Raw genomic sequence first — 19535 nt, 5'->3', positions numbered from 1 at the left:
TTCATTGATTTTGCCAAATCTATACTATAAAACCAATCCTTACCAATCCTCTGCAGCCTATTTTATTTACTTTGTTTATATGTGTTCATTAACTACCTGCTGTATGTGTTGATGAACAACAAATATTCAGTTTACTACTTAGATACTTGTTCAGGTAAAACAAATGGCTATTTTTATAACCAGGTAAATCTTGGAGGATTGCCTGTGTATGCATCTGTCAGTGAACCGAATGTTCTTTTAATTGTGGCAATCACAACATGCCTTGCAGGCAATGAAAAGTAACACCATTCTCTACATCTCTTGTGGTAGGACTTTCTTATGTAACCTAGTAATTGTTGAATCATAAATCGCCTTTCATATTTGTCCTGTTTACCGTTATCACCAAGAGTGAAACTACAGTAAAGTTCAGAATTTTTGGATTGTCGCCAGAACTGAAATAGGAAATCTTCCAATGGTGACAACCAGGAAATCCTCCAGTTTGAAGGGATTTTCTCTCATTACTTGTTTTGGCTATGGGACAGGAAGTAAAGCAAAATCTCCCCAATTAGACACAAAAAATAAAAATCTGACAGCGGTTATAACTCTCCCTTGGGCCAGCCATAGGCTGTTCGGTTTAGCTGGAAACAGCCAAGATTCGAACCACGTGTGGGCAAGCTGAATGTACCAAGTTAATTGATCAACTTTGGTACAACCAGCCTGCCGGATTAACTTGTGATTAGACGCTAGTGGCCTACTAACACCACTAGCAATAATCACTGTTTCTCTCAGCCGGGATGTAGATGCAGGAAAGAAATTTGCACCATCTATGGCAGGCCTTACGTTAGCCATTGATTACCTTTACCTTTTGACACTTGGTAAGGCAAGGTCAGTGATGGCACCAACCAATAGTGTTGGCTATCTTTTACTTTTCCTTTTACCAGCACGTGATCTTTAAGAATACGTGTAAGTAGAGCTTTACATTTCTATGACTCATTGCTCGAACATTGAATACTGTAATAAAAAAAACTTAGTTTCATATTCAAAATGAACCTTGCCTGTAAAGGGCAAACTAGTGGCTTTACTTTAATGTTGGCACTCTCAGCTGCCTCTACTTACTGCAGTTTTACAGAAATAACAATCCACGTATACTCCTGCTGGTAAACGGACGTTTAGGAGCAGTTGGGCATTCTTTTTTAACCGTCCCTGAACTTTCCTCTGTTATCTTATCAGTATATGTACACAGGTTAGTTTTTACAGAAGTTTCTAGGCAGTTGCGTTTTAGAGGCTTTTTTTGGAACCCAAAAAATGCATTCAGAAGCTGTGTTTAGTCGCGTTTTGAAATGCCTATAAACGCGGAAACTCGTTTTTCATTTTTTGTCTTTTTTTTTTTTTTTTTTTTTTTTTTTTTTAACGCAAAACTGACGTTTTAAATGTGAGTTACTATCTGTCAAGTTAAATCATTCAGGAGAGGTTGTAAAAATGTCCCGTGTACATTAAGCCTTACTGTCTACATGGCACTAACAGTCCATGAGATGCATAAAAAATGAGGCATACAGTATATACAGCAAGTAAAATAAGTATTAAACATGTCACAATTTTTCAAGGTAAATCTATTGGTAAAGGTGCTATTGACATGAAATTTTCACCACATATTGGTAACAACCCATGCAGTCCATACATACAAAGAAACCAAAACAAACAAGTTCAGAAATTAAGTTCTGTGTAATAAAATGGAATGACACAGGGAAAAAGTAAAAAACACGCTAACTAAAATCTATTTAATACTTCGTGCAAAATCCTTTGGTAATAACAGCTTCAAGACACCTCCCATATGGATAAACTAGTTGCATGCATTGCTCAGGTGTGATTTTGGCCCATTCTTCCACACAGTCTTCATATCTTGACAGTTCAGTGGGCCTCTTCTATGAACTCTGATCTTTAGTTCTTTCCATAGATTTTCTATTGGATTCAAGTCAGGTGATTGGCGGGGCCATTCTAGCAGCTTTATTTTCTTTCTTTGAAAGTAAGTGAGAGTTTCCTTGGCTTTGTGTTTGGGATCACTGTCTTGCTGTAATATCCACCCTCATTTCATCTTCATCATCTTGGTAGATGGCAGAATTTTTTTATCAAGAATGTCTTGGTATATTTTTCTATTTATCATTCCTTACAATAACATAAAGTTTGCCAGTATCATATGCTAAAAAACAGCCCCACACCATGATGTTCCCACCTCCAGACTTCACTGTTGTTATGGGGGTGTTTTTGGGGTGATGTGCATTGCCATTTGGCCTCCAATCATGGGGTGTATTACGGCATCCAAAGAGTTAAATTTTGGTCTCATCTGACCTGACTATATTCTCTCAGTATTTCACAGGCTTGTCTAAATGTTGTGCGGCAAACTTTAAACAAGGTTCAACATGCTTTTTCTTCAGCAATGGAGTCTTGCATGGTGAGCGTGCATAGAGGATATGGGGGTTGAGTGCATTACTTATTGTTTTCTTTGAAATAATTGTACCTGCAATTCCAAGTCTTTCTTAAGCTCTCCACAAGTGGTCCTTGGCTCTTGAACAATTCTTCTGATAATTATTTTCACTCTCATGTCAGAAATATTGCGAGGAACACCTGGTTGTGGCCAGTTTATGGTGAAATTATGTTCTTTCCACTTTCGAATTATGGCCCCAACAGTGCTCACTGGAATATTCAGAATTTTAGAAATCCTTCTGTAATCAATACCATCAGTATGTTTTGCAACAATAAGGTTGCAAAGGTGTTTAGAGCTCTTTGCTTTTATCCATCATGAGATGTTTCTTGTGTGACACCTTGGTAATGAGACCCCTTTTTTTATAGGCCATCAGTTGAGACTGAACCAGCTGATATTAATTTTCACTGACAAGAGACATGATTTCTTTCTAATTACTGAGAGATTTCAGCTGGTGTCTTGGCTTTTCATGCCTTTGTGCACCTCCATTTCTTCACTTGTTCAATATTTCTTTCCCTGTGTCATTCCATTTTATTGCACATTTAATGCATGCTTAACCACTTGCTTACTGGGCACTTAAACACCCTTCCTGACCAGACCAATTTTCAGCTTTTGGTGGTCTCACACTTTGAATGACAATTACTCAGTCATGCAACACTGTACCCAAATGAATTTTGTGTCCTTTTTTTTCCCACAAATAGAGCTTTCTTTTGGTGGTATTTGATCACCTCTGGGGTTTTTATTTTTTGCGCTATAAATGAAAAAAGACCGAAAATTTTTTAAAAAAACGCATATTTCTTTGTTTCTGTGATAAAATTTTGCAAATTATAATTTTTTTTTCATAAATTTTGGCCACAATTTATACTGCTACATATCTTTGGTAAAAATAACCCAAATTATTGGATATTATTTGGTCTTTGTGAAAGTTAGAGAGTCTACAAGCTGTGGTGCGAATCGCACAAAATTGATCACACCTGATGTACTGGTGGCCTATCTCATTTCTTGCGACCCGAACAAGTCAGGAAAGTACAAATACCCCCCAAATGACCCCTTTTTTGAAAGTAGGCATTCCAAGGTATTTACTAAGATGCATGGTGAAGTTTTTGATGTTGTCATCTTTTTCCCACAATTCTTTGCAAAATGAAGATTTTTTTTTTTTTTTTTTTTTTTTTTCTCACAAAATTTTCACTGTAATAGGTTATTTCTCTCACATGGCATGTGTATACCACAAATGACACCCCAAAATACGTTCTGCTACTCCTTCTGAGTATTACGATACCAAATGTGTGAGACTTTTACACAGCCTGGCCACATACAGAGGCCCAATATTGAAATAGCACCATCAGGCGTTCTAGGAGCATAAATTACACATTTCATTTCTCAACCACCTATTACATTTTTGAAGGCCCTGGAGCACCAGAACAATGGAAATGCCCACAAAGTGACCCCATTTTGGAAAGCTAACACCCCAACGTATAATCTATGAGGCATAATGAGTCGTTTGAATGGTTCATTTTTTTTCCAGAAGTTTTGGGAAAATGTGGAAAAAAAATGAAAACGCATTTTTTTTTACGCAAAGTTGTCCATTTATAAGATATTTCCAACACATAGCATGTACATAGCAAAAATGACACCCCAAAATACGTTCTACTACTCCTCCTGAGTATAACGATACCAAATGTGTATGACTTTTACACAGCCTGACCACATACAGAGGCCCAATATTGAAATAGCACCATCAGGCGTTCTAGGAGCATAAATTACACATCTTATTTCTCAACCACCTATTAAAGTTTTGAAGGCCCTGGAGCACCAGGACAATGGAAATGCCCACAAAGTGACCCCACGTGGCACTGGAGGCAGATGGGGCTGGCACTGGCAGATGGCACTGGCAGATGGTGATGGCTATTTGCTCTGGCTAATTGCTCTGGCAAATGGGGCTGGCAGATGGCACTGACAGGTGGCACTGGCGGCACTGGGGCTGACGGATGGCACTGGGGCTGACGGATGGCGCTGGCAGGTGGCACTGGCAGGTGGCACGTGGTACTGGCGGCACTGGGGCTGGCGGCACTGGGGCTGACGGATGGCGCTGGCAGGTGGCGCTGGCAGGTGGCACTGGCAGGTGGCACTAGCAAGTGGCACTGGCGGCACTGGTGGTGGCAGGTGGCACTGGCAGGTGGCACTGGCGGTACTGGGGCTGACGGATGGCACTGGCGCTGGCAGGTGGCACTGGCGCTGGCAGGTGGCACTGGCGGCACTGACGGCACTGGGGCTGACGGCACTGGGACTGACGGATGGCACTGGCGCTGGCAGGTGGCACTGGCGCTGGCAGGTGGCACTGGCAGGTGACACTGGGGCTGACGGGCGGCACTGGGGCTGACGGGCGGCACTGGGGCTGACGGGCGGCACTGGGGCTGACGGGCGGCACTGGGGCTGACGGGCGGCACTGGCAGGTGGCACTGGCGTTGGCGGCACTGGGGCTGACGGCAGGCACTGGTGGCACTGGCACTACTGGCAGATGGCACTGGGGCTGACAGATGGCACTGGGGCTGACAGATGGCACTGGGGCTGACAGATGGCACTGGGCTGACAGATGGCACTGGGGCTGACACTGGCACTGGGGCTAACACTGGCACTGGAGATGACACACAGATTGCTCTCCCTCCTCACACGCTGTCTCTGTGTGAGGAGGGAGAGACACTGCAATGGGAGATGATCTCATATGTTTACATATGAGATCATCTCCCATTGGCAGCTGCGATCGCGCTGTGAAGGGCCGCTTTGATTGGCCGTTCACGGCGATCTGTATTTGCCTGTCTCCGGGAGACACGGCGAATACAATACTTCCGCGATGCGCGCCCCCGGCGGCGCGCATTGCGGAAGTAAACACCAGGCCGTCCAGGGACGGCCAGGCGAAGGAACCCGCCCGCTCTAAGGCCGTCATTCGGCTATAGGGCGGGTGGGAGGAGGTTCATTTCTGAACTTTATTTGTTTTGGTTTCTTTGTATGGATTGCACAGGTTGTTACCGACATGTGGTGAAACTTGTCAATGGCACCTTTAGAAATATACAGTATTTACCTACAAAAAAATGGTGACGTGTTTTTAATACTTATTTTACCCACTGCATGTGGAGTTCTGCATGTTACCAGTCAGTGGTTCTGCATGTTGCCAAAGGCAGCTCAGTGTCATACAAAAAAATAGATGCAACCTGGCATCCTTTGACTCTCCACTGCAGACAGTACTGTCCATATAGCATCACCAAGTATCTGCAACGCCAATAGAAAAAAAAATCCCTAAAGATGCTATGTTGTGGCAAATCATATACAGTCATTCTCTTATTTGCTCTCTGGGTTTGGCAGAGGAGCTCATCTGTATATTGGACAGGAAAAAAACCACTGCACGTGTATGGATTTGCTATGCAAATGTATATTATTATTTTTTTGGTTAATCTGTTTTCAAAAGTGTGTGTGTGTGTGTGTGTGTGTGTGTGTGTGTGTGTGTGTGTGTGTGTGTATTTTTTTTTTTTTTTATAAATTCTTTTATAGTATGTGATATTTGCATATCCAAGTTTTGTACTACTGATCATACTGTACAAGAAAGTAGTTGGGTTCGTTTGCAACTTTGCAGTGGTCTGTTTTGTTTTCAGTTAGTAAATTTAACACAGGGTAGACATAAGTTGGTGATGGGTAACTGAAACTGTGATCTTCAAAAGAACCCTCTGTAAATATGAAAATGATTATTTTGACCATTCCTGATGCTCCTGTTTGAAGCCCTAGTGCTTCTCACATTTCCCTACGAGTTAAGCCGTGGTATCCTTGCAGAAAAGATTTTTCCTCAGTCATCTTCCAGGACAGCCCTTAAGAGATGGAGGAACGTGTTGCCAGAAGATCCTGTGCATAGATCAAAGGATAGTCTTGCCGTATGAAAAAATATTGAATCTGAAGCGGAGAATGCCCTTTCTTCAAACTAGCTCCAAATGTACAGTGTGATAGAGGTGATGTCAGTATTAGGACTTATGACAGCAGCAATTCTGGCCGTCCAATGGGCCACGTTCCACCAAAGACCTTCAGAAGTTTGTGTTTGAACAGTTAAAAGACAAGGATCTGGAAGAAAATGTATCAATCCCCATGAAGGTAAAATGTTCCCTATGGTGGTGGAAGGACACGGAAAACTTAAACAAAGGGGTACTCTGGGTCTTGCCTATCACATCAACACTGACCATGGATGCAAGCAGTTGGGGTTGGGGAGCCCATCTCAACTCGTGCTGTGCCCAGGGCAGGTGGACGTCAGAGGAAACAATTTTGTTCCAATTGGAAGGAACTAACGGCTTGTGTTTCAGGACTCAATACAAGGTCACATCTACAAGTCCGCTCAGACAATATGATGGCAGTAGCCTATATAAACAAGCAGGGAGGCACCAGAAGTCCTCGGCTAATGTTGGTGGCCAAGCACATATTTTCAGTTGGCAGAATCCAATCTAGAATCAATCTCTGCAATACACCTGAAAGGGGAGCAGAACAGCACTGCAAACTTCTTGAGGCGAAAACTAGTTTTGAATCAAGAGTGTTCTCTGCACACGGAAATTTTCGACCACATAGCAGCTTACTGGGGAAACCAGAAGTGGACCTATTTGCAAACAAAAGTAATGCAAAAGTTCCCAGTTTCTGCTCGCTATGCCCAGGAGATCAACCCTTGGCGGTAGATTCTTTACAGGCTTCCTGGACGTTCAACTTGACCTATGCATTTCCACCGCTTCACCTCATCCCAAGGGTCTTGGCAAAGTTTCTAGCGGAAGAAATGTGTTTAATCCTAGTGGCACCATTTTGGCCCAAGAGGCCATGGTTCACAACTTTACACTACAGGCAGCTGGCCTGGTATAGGAGTCATGAGGGCTTGCAGGTGGAGACGGCTCCATGAAAGAGACAGGCAGTCTCTAGGAGTTTGAACGTGTATGTCTACAGGAGGCAGATGTGGCCCCTGACCAAGCAGCACTCAGCTGAGCAAGTTCCAGGATGGAGTTTGACCAAGTAAGAGTGAGTGAGCCAGGAGGCTGAAGTTTTTCTGTTATACAATGATGGTAGAACCCCTTGCAAGGGAAGACTTTCTGTGAAGTTTGTTTCGTTTAAATAAAATTGGGCTGTCGCGCCCTTAACCACTACAGCCCCGGACCAATAAACACCTTAAGGACCAGAGGTCTTTTTCCAATTTCGCACTGCACTGCTTTAACTGGTAATTGCGCGGTCATGCAATATTGCACCCAAACGAAATTTGCGTCCTTTTCTTCCCACAAATAGAGCTTTCTTTTGATGGTATTTGATTGCCTCTGCGATTTTTATTTTTTGCACTATAAATGGAAAAAGAGCGAAAATTTTGAAAAAAATATATATTTTCTTCTTTTTGTTATAAGAAAAATCGAATAAACTAAATTTTAGTCATACATTGAGGGCAAAATTTATTCAGCCACATGTCTTTAGTAAAAAAAATGTCAATAAGCGTATATTTTTTGGTTTGCGCAAAAGTTATAGCGTCTACAAACTAGAGTACATTTTCTGGAATTTACACAGCGTTTAATTTATGACTGCCTATCTCAGTTCTTGAGGTGCTAAAATGGCAAGGCAGTACAAACCCCCCCCCCAAATGAACCCATTTTGGAAAGTAGACACCCCAAGGAAATTGCTGATGGGTATGTTGAGTCCATTGAATATTTATTTTTTTTGTCCTAAGGGATTGAATAATGACAAAAAAAATATAAACATTTACAAAAAGTTGTCACTAAATGATATATTGCTCACACATGCCATGGTTATATGTGGAATTGCACCCCAAAATATATTCCGCTACTTCTCCTGAGTATGGGGATACCACATGTGTGGTAGTCTAGTCGCGCACGGCACCCCGAAAACCAATCACCACTTCAGGATTTCTAAGGGTGCAAATTTTTGAATTTACTCCTCACTACCTATCACAGTTTCGAAGGCCATAAAATGCCAAAATAGCACAAAACCCCCCAAAATGACTGCATTTTGGAAAGTAGACACCCCAAGCTATTTACTGAGAGGCATGTTGAGTCCATGGAATATTTTATATTTTGCCACAAGTTGCGGGAATATTACAAACTTTCTTTTTTTTTGCACAAAGTTGTCACTAAATGATATATTGCTCACACATGCTATGGCCATAAGTCAAATTACACCCCAAAATAAATTCTGCTGCTTCTCCCGAGTACGGGGATACCACATGTGGGGGACTTTTTGGGAGCCTAGCCACATACGGGACCCCAAAAACCAAGCACTGCCTTCCGGATTTAAATATAAAATGCTACCAAAAAAACTGTTAGCGATCGCAGGGATCAGGCCTGACTCTGCGATCGCTGCAGTTATGTGTTTAGTGTTTTGTAAGTGACAGTGATCGATCGATACTGCACTTGGGTGGGCTGGGCAGAGGGGCAAAACGCAGGTGCCAGCAGGTATTTGGGCTGATCCCGCTAACGATGCGTTTTTTTGGAACCCTGAACTGCTGGGGACTTTAGTATAGATCTGATCAGATCAGATATTGATCTGTTCAGATTCTATACCACTACAGGAGGTTTATGCTTTGCGTGTGGGTGTTAGCGGTACTGGCACTAACCTAGCACTGCCTGGGGCGACGCAGACCCTGGCCCTAAAACCGACTTGATATCACCCTAGGGTGATCAGGGGGTTAAACCTTTATTGGGTAATAAATGGTGGGTGCCCTGATGCTATAAAAAGCAAACTAACCAGAGTCACCCGTAACACTTATACGGTGATCAGTGGTGAAAGGGTTAACTAGGGGCAATCAGGGGGTTCAAATTTTTATTAGGTAGTATATGGGGGTCCCTGGCGCTATATAAAAACCTGATGGGGAACCTAAATAACTAACTGGCTAACCAGCGTCACCAGTGACACTTGTACTGTGATCGCTGGTGAAAGGGTTAACTAGGGGCAATCAGGGGGTTAAAACCATTATTGGGTAGTATATCGGGGTACCTAGCGCTATAAAAACCTGGCGGTGAACCTAAAAAAATAACTAGCTACCTAGCGACACCAATGCAGCGATCAGAAAAATGATCGCTTAGTGACACTGGCAAAAGGGGGTGAAAGGGTTAACTCTAGGGGCAATCAGGGGGTTAAATCTTTATTGGGGGGTGATGGGGGGCTACCCTGGACCTAACACTAACTGCCCCGACAGTTTTAACTGTTACAACTGACACTGAATGCATTGATCAGTAAAGAAATGATCAATGCAATCAGTGACACTGTGACTGGGGGGGGGGGGGGGGTTTGTGTGCCTGTGTGTACCTACATGTCAGTGTAGTGTTGGTGCACACTTAGTAAACAATACACAGTGGGAGGTATCGTCATTGGCCAGGAGCGATCCAGAGGGGGTGGCCAGAAACCAACGGCCATCCCCTCATCGCTTCTGCAGCGAACCGGACCGCCGTATCCAGCGGGAGGGGGTCCGATCGGACCCCCCACCCGCTGGAAGGCAGGCACGTACATGTACGTGCTTGTGCCTGCCTGTGCCATTGTGATGACGTACAATGGCAATACGGCGGTCCTTAAGTGGTTAAAAAATACAGTCTGGACTGACCGGTGTTCCTGAAAACGCATATACCACTTGAGCATAATCGCCCCAGATTGTTACAGTATTTAAAGCTAGCTTGAAGCTTCCCTGCCCGTAAAAATCGGATAGATAGATTGATAGATATAGGCATACATGGGCAAATTTGCTCCATCCATTCATTTAGTGGCCTTTCTGGACCTTTTATAATGTGTGAGGGGTAAATAAATAGTCAAATGGTGCCAGAATACCCGGTCTTTGCAACCAGATTTTCCATTTCTTCTGAGGCCGCGTACACACTGGCGGACTGTTCGCCCAACTTTGTTCGTCAAACAATCCGACAAACAGTCCGCTCAAAATTTGCATGAACGGACTTGACCACACACGATGAACGAACAGTCCGCTGAAAGCGTGCGCGATGACGTGAACGGCACGTACGACGGGACGAGAAATTCGACGTCCAATACACTGCAATGCAACCTTCGCCGTGTAAATCCTTTCTGAGCATGCGCGAAACTTAGTTTGTCGAACAAGCCTACACACGAGCGGACTGTCCGCTGAAACCAAGTTTCAGCGGACTGTCTTACAGAAATTCCGAAAAACTTTGTTCGTCAGACTGTCCGCTGAAACTGTCCGCTGAAGCCCACACACGAGCGGACTGTCCGCTGAAACACTGTTCAGGGGACAAAGTTGGGCGAACAGTCCGCCCGTGTGTACGCGGCCTGAGGCTGATCCAAGGGTAACAGGCAAGGGGAGTCTGGTTATTTTAAACAGTAAAAGCCAGTGTTTCATAAACTCTTGCACACTTAAAGTAATTTTTGTGTGGGGGCAGCTTGGCTAACACTGTAGATATCCACAAAGTATAACTATTGGCAGGACAGGAGGACAGGCTTGGGCAACCTTGTAGCAATTGTACTCTTTGGCGGACACAGCTGTTTGCAACTAGCTAAGTTCTGGTTTCATATACAAAAACCCAAAAGGAAAAGGGGGGGGAGGGAGGGAAAAGGGGCTGGAGGGTAACCAACCCCAGGGACTTTAAACGGTATCAAATTGGATAAATTGGAACATAAAGTTCTAAAAGAAATGTATTTTATTGATACACATAGCAAAAATTAAAGAAACAGACATCAATACAAAGATACAAGTACATAGCAATGAATATAGGCATGGTACAGAGCAACAATTACTGGAATGTTACCAATCCTATATATTAAAAGCAAGGAAGAGCTGCATTTCTCAACATGTTTCGCTCAATTTGAGCTTCCTCAGGAGACAAGTGGTGCAGCCAGCAATAGAAACTATAATCATATGCTTACCTATATGTACACCATTCTATATTTATATGTGTTTTTTTCTCTTCTGTATTTTTTTATAAATATAGTTTCTATTGCTGGCTGGACCACTTGTCTCCTGAGGAAGCTTGAATTGAGCGAAACATGTTGAGAATTGCAGCTCTTCCTTGCTTTTAATATATAGGATTGGTAACATTCCAGTAATTGTTGTTCTGTACCACACCTATATTCATTGCTATGTACTTGCATCTTTGTATTAATGTCTGTTTCTTTTTTTTTTGCTATGTGTATAAATAAAAAAACATTTCTTTTAGAACTTTATGTTCCAATTTATCCAATTTGATACCGTTTAAAGTCCCTGGGGTTGGTTGGTTACCCTCCAGCCCCCCCCCCCCCCTTTTTCCATTTGGATTCTTGTATATGAAATATTTGGGATGTGGTATCATTTGTTTGATCCCTTCATCTTTCTGTTCATTGCTTCTGGTTTCATATCAGATGCTACATGCTCTGATTCTTTATGTACTCAGTTTCTTGCCAAGAAATATCCCATCTTATGAATGCTTTAAAACACACCATGTAAACCCATTTAAAAGTACAAGCCTTCAGATTTTTTGGTAACCAGTATTTGTTGACTGCCAGGGGCAAGACTTCATATATGCACTGAGAGTTTTAATTAACCATTGGCAGGTATCTTATTTGCAGCACATTAAAAAATTAGTGCTTTATTGAGAACTGCACGATCTGACACAATGTAATGCAATGAAGAAATGCATTGAAGTTGGAGAGGGGGATTGCTTCAATGTGTGTTTAACGCTTTGCAGTGCACGCCAATGCATGTGTTGTACACACAGTAAAGCACATTCTGTGGTGTGCATGAGTTGGTGTAGGTCTAGCCTTACCATTGAGAGACCTTTCATGTATGTGCAGAGCTGTGGTACTGCAAGGCTTTGAATTCACTGTGTGCTGTATAACATTACACCACCACAATATCCATATAGACAATTATAAGTTTTAACGAATCATAGGTAAACCAATTATCTGTATAGATCTTTTAACACATTCTCCTACCTAGAATTAAAAAAGATATATGTTGGGGTTCTTGAGGCTCAGTTTTAGAAGATGAGAACCTTATTTTCAAAAGCAAGAATGTTACTACTTGCTACTTCTTCATATTTTTAGGGCATGTTGGAAAATTATAAAGAGGTGGAGAAGATGACTGCTTTCAAATTTTCGTTATAAGGGTCCAGCACAAGGTGGCAACCTTGACTGTGATCAGTCCCCAATTATACTTAAAGCCAACTGGCCATAGATGGTTCGATTTATGTCTGGTTTAGCAGGGACCAGCCGAGATTCAAACTATCTATTGGCAGGCTGATTTTATCTAAGTCAAACCATTAATTGGCTTGCCAAAATGTTGGCTTTTTACATGCGACTATTGCCAGCAGCTACAGCAGCTTACAATAATGACTTTGTTCTCCCAGCAAGGACAGTTCCCTTGTGCCCCCCTGCCAGGAGAACATAAAAGCTCAGCAGGAGGGATTCTTGCATCAACACTGACTATTAATGGGTGAATCATGCCATTTTCTGTCCGTGGCTGTAGGAAAGGAAATGGCATCATATATGGGCTGCTTAAGAAGGCTGGCAAGATTTGCGGGATATCTACTTTCCAACTTGCCCTATCACCAAGCTATATTTTACTTTTGGATTGCTGGAAACTGAAGAACTATAAACGGAAAAAAAAAAATTCATAATATTTTATTTATATAAAAATGGCCAATAGCAAATACACAAGTTTAGATTTTCTTGATCATTTGGTTCCTACACCCCCAGGGGTTATAGATGCCTCCAATTAATAACGCTTGCTTTAGAGATTTGTCTTGATTAAGTAGAGTAATCTCCATTATATTCTATGTGGGATGCTCATGTGTGAATACCTTTTTCTCTTTCAACAGGGATTTAAAACCAGAAAATATTTTGCTGGATGACCATGGTATGTAATACGATTTTAAATCCTTATCCATCATTGAGCCTAATGGTTAAACAGGTCATGATTTGTGCACATTATCAACTGGAAGAGGTTGAAAAGGCAATAGATGTTATGACGTTGTATTTCAATGCTGAGATCCATTAGAACTTTCTGCAAAGAAAAGTATGCTTGTGTATGTCCTGTTAAAGAAGCATAGGCATAAATTATCCTAGGCTGGCCATACACAAGTAATTCTTCTTAAGTTTTGACAGATGGCTAATATTTTTGCATAATAGAAGACTAATAGTAAGTAACCAAACACATTTTATCATTTTAATTAAGTGTGAACATTCAGTGTTTCTAAAGGTTTTCACTTAGATCGTATAACATTGTCCTGTAAAATTAATAATTGTTTGTATAGAAAACTTTTCTCTGAGAATAATTTTCCCAGCTGAATTATTATGAAATAATTATCCATCTGCAGTTTTTTTTTTTTTTTTTGCACCTTAGAATGTAATGGTTGTTTATGTTCACTGATTAATTTGGTTGTACAACAAAAAAAAAAATGTCTGGCTAACCTAGGCATGGCAATTAATTGGCATTCACCAGACATCTCAAGCTTTTAAATTAATGGTTTTTCATATAAAAGGTTGTTTGGTAAGCAAGTTATTAGGTTCTGTACTGAGAACATCGTTTGAAAAATGCAAATATAACCACGCCAGATAACCACAAACAAGGGACAGGAAGTGTACATGTGTCTTGCATACAATTTGCCAATTACTTGCTTGATGGGTAGACCGGCAAACTGATCCTGATTGAAATCTGTATATGGAAATTAAATAATATGTTGATATGCATGAAAAAATTTATATAAATGGCCGTGCTTTGGTTTAAAAAATGGTTGTTGCCGCCCTAAATATCTACAGTCCCCAAGAAGACTGTGTTGATATACAAGTATTGTATATGTAAAGAATAGGGCCCTGGGCCCTATTCTTTCCATATGTTGATAAGCATATTGACATTTGAAATTCTGCTTGGTGGTCTTCTAACTACTTCCTTCTGCTCTTATGATCTGTGTCTGTCATGTTGCAGTATTTTGTCAGTGTAGATATTTGCCAGGACACCATGGATCTTTAAGTTGTCCAGTAGTCATGTTATAGTCACTGTTATTTCTTAGCCTGTCATTAGATTAGGATGAATTAACAATACCTGTGCCTTTTTATATCAGGTGTCCCTATCAGAGTCCCATCTCGCATCAGGAGTCCTTGTTTGAGTCCTTCTTTACATTAGATGTCCCATCAGAGCACCCCTTTACATCAGTTGTTTCCCATATGAGTGCCCCTTATATCAATTTGTTCTCATCAGAGTACTCTCTTAATGAATACTTCCTGCCCATATTAAAAAAGTATTTTAATTCAAAAACTTTTAATATAAGGACATTTACCTGTCCAGGGAGTCCACGATGTCTGCACCATCCATTGGCTTTGGATGCTGGCATCGCCATCCTTACTAAGGGCAAGGGAAGCCTTGCGGCTTCACAGCCTGTTTCATACTGTGAATGCGCAAGTCGCGCTGCACTTTCTGAATAGTCCCGCTGTCTTGCGGAACCTGTGTGTGTCTCTCAGAAGGCAGCAGGGGGGGGGGGGGGTAGGAGGAGGGGGCATGAATGACGTAGGTCGCCGCAACACCCTTACACGCAAGGAGGGGGGAGGAAGCAAATAAGCGGAGCTTCCATGTTTGGGTGGAACTCTGCTTTAAATAAACTGTCCACATCAGAGTGCCCCCTTACATCAATTGGCCCCTCAGATTCCTCCTTACATCAAATATCCACATCATAGTTCCCCCCCCCTTACTTCAAATGCTCCCATCAGGGTCCCCATCGGAGTCCCCCTTACATCAATTGGCCCCTCAGATTCCTCCTTACATCAAATATCCACATCATAGTTCCCCCCCCTTACTTCAAATGCTCCCATCAGGGTCCCCATCGGAGTCCCCCTTACATCAATTGGCCCCTCAGATTCCTCCTTACATCAAATATCCACATCATAGTTCCCCCCCCTTACTTCAAATGCTCCCATCAGGGTCCCCATCGGAGTCCCCCTTACATCAATTGGCCCCTCAGATTCCTCCTTACATCAAATATCCACATCATAGTTCCCCCCCCCCCCTTACTTCAAATGCTCCCATCAGGGTCCCCATCGGAGTCCCCCTTACATCAATTGCCCCCATCAGATCAGTGCATGCTACTACAGTAGGTGGGGGGGGCTGCAGCCCACCCTAGCACCCCCTAGATCCAGGCCTAAATTGTACATATGTTTACCCTGTATAATATTATACATTTTCTCACCCCTTATTGTAGGTTGTGATATAATTTTTTTTTTTTTTTTTTTTTAATGCTGTGCATAGATTTGTTTCATTTCATAAAACAATTCATAAAATATTCTTAATAAAACTTCCTCCAAAGACTATTTTTATACATGAGGCCAATGATGTAGTGTAGGCATATTTTTATACTTGAGTGGGTGTCTGCTAAATGCATGTCTTCCTGCCTGGCTTTTCATACTGTTCTTCTTCTCATAGGACACATCCGGATCTCCGATCTTGGATTGGCTGTGCACATCCCAGAAGGTCAAACTATTAAAGGCAGAGTAGGCACTGTAGGATACATGGGTGAGTAGAGGTCTTAAGGTGACCAGGAAAAGTGATGGCAAAGATGGGGTTATAACAATGCTTTTGTTTTTTTAGCTCCTGAGGTGGTGAAGAATGAACGGTACACATTCAGCCCCGACTGGTGGGCACTTGGTTGTCTGCTGTATGAGATGATAGAGGGACAGTCCCCTTTCCAGCAGAGGAAGAGGAAGATCAAACGTGAGGAGGTAGAGCGGTTAGTAAAGGAAGGACAAGAAGAATATTCAGGCAAGTTTTCGCCAGAGGCGAAGGCTCTCTGTACTATGGTGAGTAAAATTCCATTCTGTGTGACCTAAGGAAATGGCAGAACCTATAGTCGCCAGTTGCCAATCCTAGTTGGTGTTGAACTGCAAAAACAGGCAGATGCATGCTCTGTATTTTGAAGCAGCACTTGGGCTCAATACACAAAACTTTAGCACAAAGATAAGGATCTTTATTTTAGTCGCCGTCGCATGACTACTTTTCAAATCTCATTGGACTGTGAACTCTTTATGACCAGGCCATTTATTGCTATTTAGCTATTTAGCACTATTCTACTTTAACTGGTAATTGCTCAGTCATGCAGCGATGTACTCAAACAAAATTTTTATATACTTTTTTTTTTTTTGCACAAATAGAGCTTTCTTTTGGTGATAGTTAATCACCACTGTTTTTTTTTTTTTTATTATTTTGATTTCAAAGTATTTATTTTATTATTTAGTAATACAAAGGAACAAAATTTGTCAGACGTTCCATACAACTGTCAAAGAGTAACAATTGGAATATACAAAGCATCCATGACAACGAGGGTGGTGCTATCATGAAAACTGTATATGGGTTAGCATAGAACCCTCCCAAGATGAAAGGAGTGTAATTGAGGGTTCCCAGTGATGTGGCGGGAGGGCTCACCCCCCTCCGTCACCCCGAGTGGGATCAAGCTGTGTCTGGTGGGAGTAGCCCAGACCCCCACCCCTAGTCACCTTGCTCACTGAACAGGTAAACGACCTTCACTTTGTGGAGGTATAAAACTCAATACATTAACTGTGTGGAAAAATGCATCACCATCCACACATCTAACAACATGTGGGGAGAGGTGTGTGGGGTATAAGGGGGGGGGGGGGAGAAAGACAGAGGGGGATAGTAGGAGGGGTAGAAAGGAGAGAAAAAAAAGGGGGAGGGGGGAGGAAGAGGGAAGTGGAACATCAATTGGGCTACACAAGTCAATTCAGCTCAGTGGGGTAGTGAGTTAGTGGTCTGTGGAGAGCCTACAAAAATGGCCCATGGCTCCCAGGTGGATTCAAATCTACCCACTGAATTTGAGTATATTGGACTTCTCTTGTGTCATTATCCAGGAGACCTTATGGATTACAGCTGGGAAGGAAATCTTGGGATTTTTCCAGGCTTTTGCCACTAAGTTTGGCTCCCAAGAGAATGAATTGGATGAGCCTCCGAGAGGTCTTGGAGATATTTGGGATGTGTGCATTGAGAATTGCTACCATTGGGGTCCTGGAGATCCAGTTTCCTACAAGCATTTCAATTAAGTTTAATACTTTTCCAAAAGGAACGTATTCTGGGACATTCCCACCAAATGTGGGCCATCGAGCCGTAGCGTTTGCAGCCTCTAAAACATAGAGGGTCTGCTGCTGGGAAAATTGAGGCAAGACGTGAGGGGGTATGGTACCATCTCAATATGATTTTTAGGCTCGCCTCAATTAGCGTTGTGTTTAGAATGCTCTTGAATGAGCTGAAGCTTGCTGTCTGCCAGGTCCCCAAATCCAATTGGAATTGGAATTTAGACTCCCATGGCTGCATATAGGGAGATTTAGTGAGTAGAGACATAAGTGACGAGTATACAATCAATATTCCCCCTTTTTGGTCTATGACCTGACCACACCACAGTTAGTAATCAGTAAATTGTGTTGGGAGGGGTCTATCCTTCCAGAGCTTGGAAAGAAAATGAGAGATCTGTCCAAATCTGAACTTTTCAGAGCTTGGTAGGTCTAGCTTTTTGTTACATTAGGAAAGGGTAATAGGGCCTGTTGCTGTAAAGAAGTGTGGGTGTTTTTTTTGTTTTTTTTTATATTATAGGAACGAAAAAAAGACATTTGGGAAATGTAGGCCAAAATGTATTCTACTACATACATGTCTTTGGCAAAAAAAAAAAAAAAAAAAAATGTCAATAAGTGTGTATTTTTGGTACTACTAATGGCAATCTGACACTAACTGGCACTAAATGAAGCTGACATCACCACGGACACTAATACAATGATCAGTGCTAATAATATACACTGTCACTGTACTAATGACACTGACTGGGAGGGGTTTAACCTCTTGGGTAATCAAGGGGTTAACTGTGGGCCTAACAATGTGTGCTGATTTTTACTAAAGATTTATTTTGTTTATTATCCCTGCAAAGCAGGGATAAGAAACAGAGATCATTCCCCTTTGTACAGAGCCCTGTATTGATTGTCAACACAGGGCTCTGGGCTGTGATTGGACACAGCCAATCGGCAGGTCCTGGCCATGAATCATTGGCCGAGACCTGCTGACAGACTCTTGCTATGTACAATCACAGTGGGGGTGCGCCTGTGCCTGTAGAGGCCACACGCTTGCAAGTGGTTAAAATAAAGATCCCCATTCTGGGTGTTAAGCCTGTAAATTGACCCGCATACGTTTTAGACTACATAATAGAAAGATGATTCAGTTTCTGGCAAAAACAACGCAAAGTGTAATTCAAATACACTTTTACGTGTACCTGTTAGAAATGGTCTTGTTAGAATTTTTACATATCCACCTTACACGGTCGTGATCTGATGTGAATCTGGGCAAGGAGACCCATTTACTGCTTTTAAACAAGAGCAGAGGGCTTGAGGCTTTCTTACATTCCAACCGCTGTAGACAAAAATGTGTTCTTTATGGCAACCAATCCTTTGCTGACTTTCATTTTCTAAGCGGCATTATAAAACGTCTACTAGAATCTGACTCTTGGCTATGGGTGATTGCCCAACTATGACATACACAGTATATCGTGGTTGGTAAATATCTTGAGAAAGAGATTCTCATGACTTTCATATCTAACTTGTGATGTACAGAGGATGTAGGTGTGGTGAATATCTGCAACATTCACGAGCAGGAAGATCTGGCTTTTATATAGGTGTTTTATTTGATTTTTCTTCTGCATACCACAGAATTAGGAAGACAATTAGGTTTTGTAACCCATGACCTGATCTAGATTTCGGTCATCAGTTGTAGTAGAAGGTGCACCACTTCCTTTTCTCTTTTTTTTTTTTCACACGTCTATATTTATTGATGTAGGTCATTCGTTGTAAACTGTCAGCTTGTCATGTTTTTCAAAGGAAATGGCCTGAGGGAGCTTTTATACATTTTAAAAAAATGTTTCCCCTATGTAAAAATACATTCTGGAACATTAAAGTATGGTAATTGGCTATAAAAAAGTAAAGCTTAAGCCTACTAGAACAGCTAGCTATGTCTGTTACTGTGAAAGTGAGATTGTTTTGCAGAACAGGGTAGGGCATTTCTGCTTGATAGTATGAAGAGGAGAGGTGAGTA

General features: G+C 42.0%; 1 protein-coding gene across 1 annotated transcript in view; it reads left to right on the top strand.

The window, feature by feature from the left end:
• The window catches only part of GRK6 (G protein-coupled receptor kinase 6), a 78547-nt gene that overhangs the window by 43995 nt on the left and 15017 nt on the right, over positions 1-19535 (top strand). The window contains exons 10-12 of the mRNA XM_077472548.1: positions 13285-13322; positions 15879-15968; positions 16044-16252. Of these exons, the coding sequence (XP_077328674.1) occupies positions 13285-13322; positions 15879-15968; positions 16044-16252 (337 nt within the window). The remainder of the gene's footprint in view (positions 1-13284; positions 13323-15878; positions 15969-16043; positions 16253-19535) is intronic.

Source organism: Lithobates pipiens, unplaced genomic scaffold, assembly GCF_037356315.1.
Source record: "Lithobates pipiens isolate NorthernLeopardFrog02 unplaced genomic scaffold, aLitPip1_a1.2 Scaffold_8, whole genome shotgun sequence".
Taxonomy (NCBI): domain Eukaryota; kingdom Metazoa; phylum Chordata; class Amphibia; order Anura; family Ranidae; genus Lithobates; species Lithobates pipiens.
Note: the sequence above shows the minus strand (reverse complement) of the source record. Positions and strands in the feature narration are given on the sequence as shown.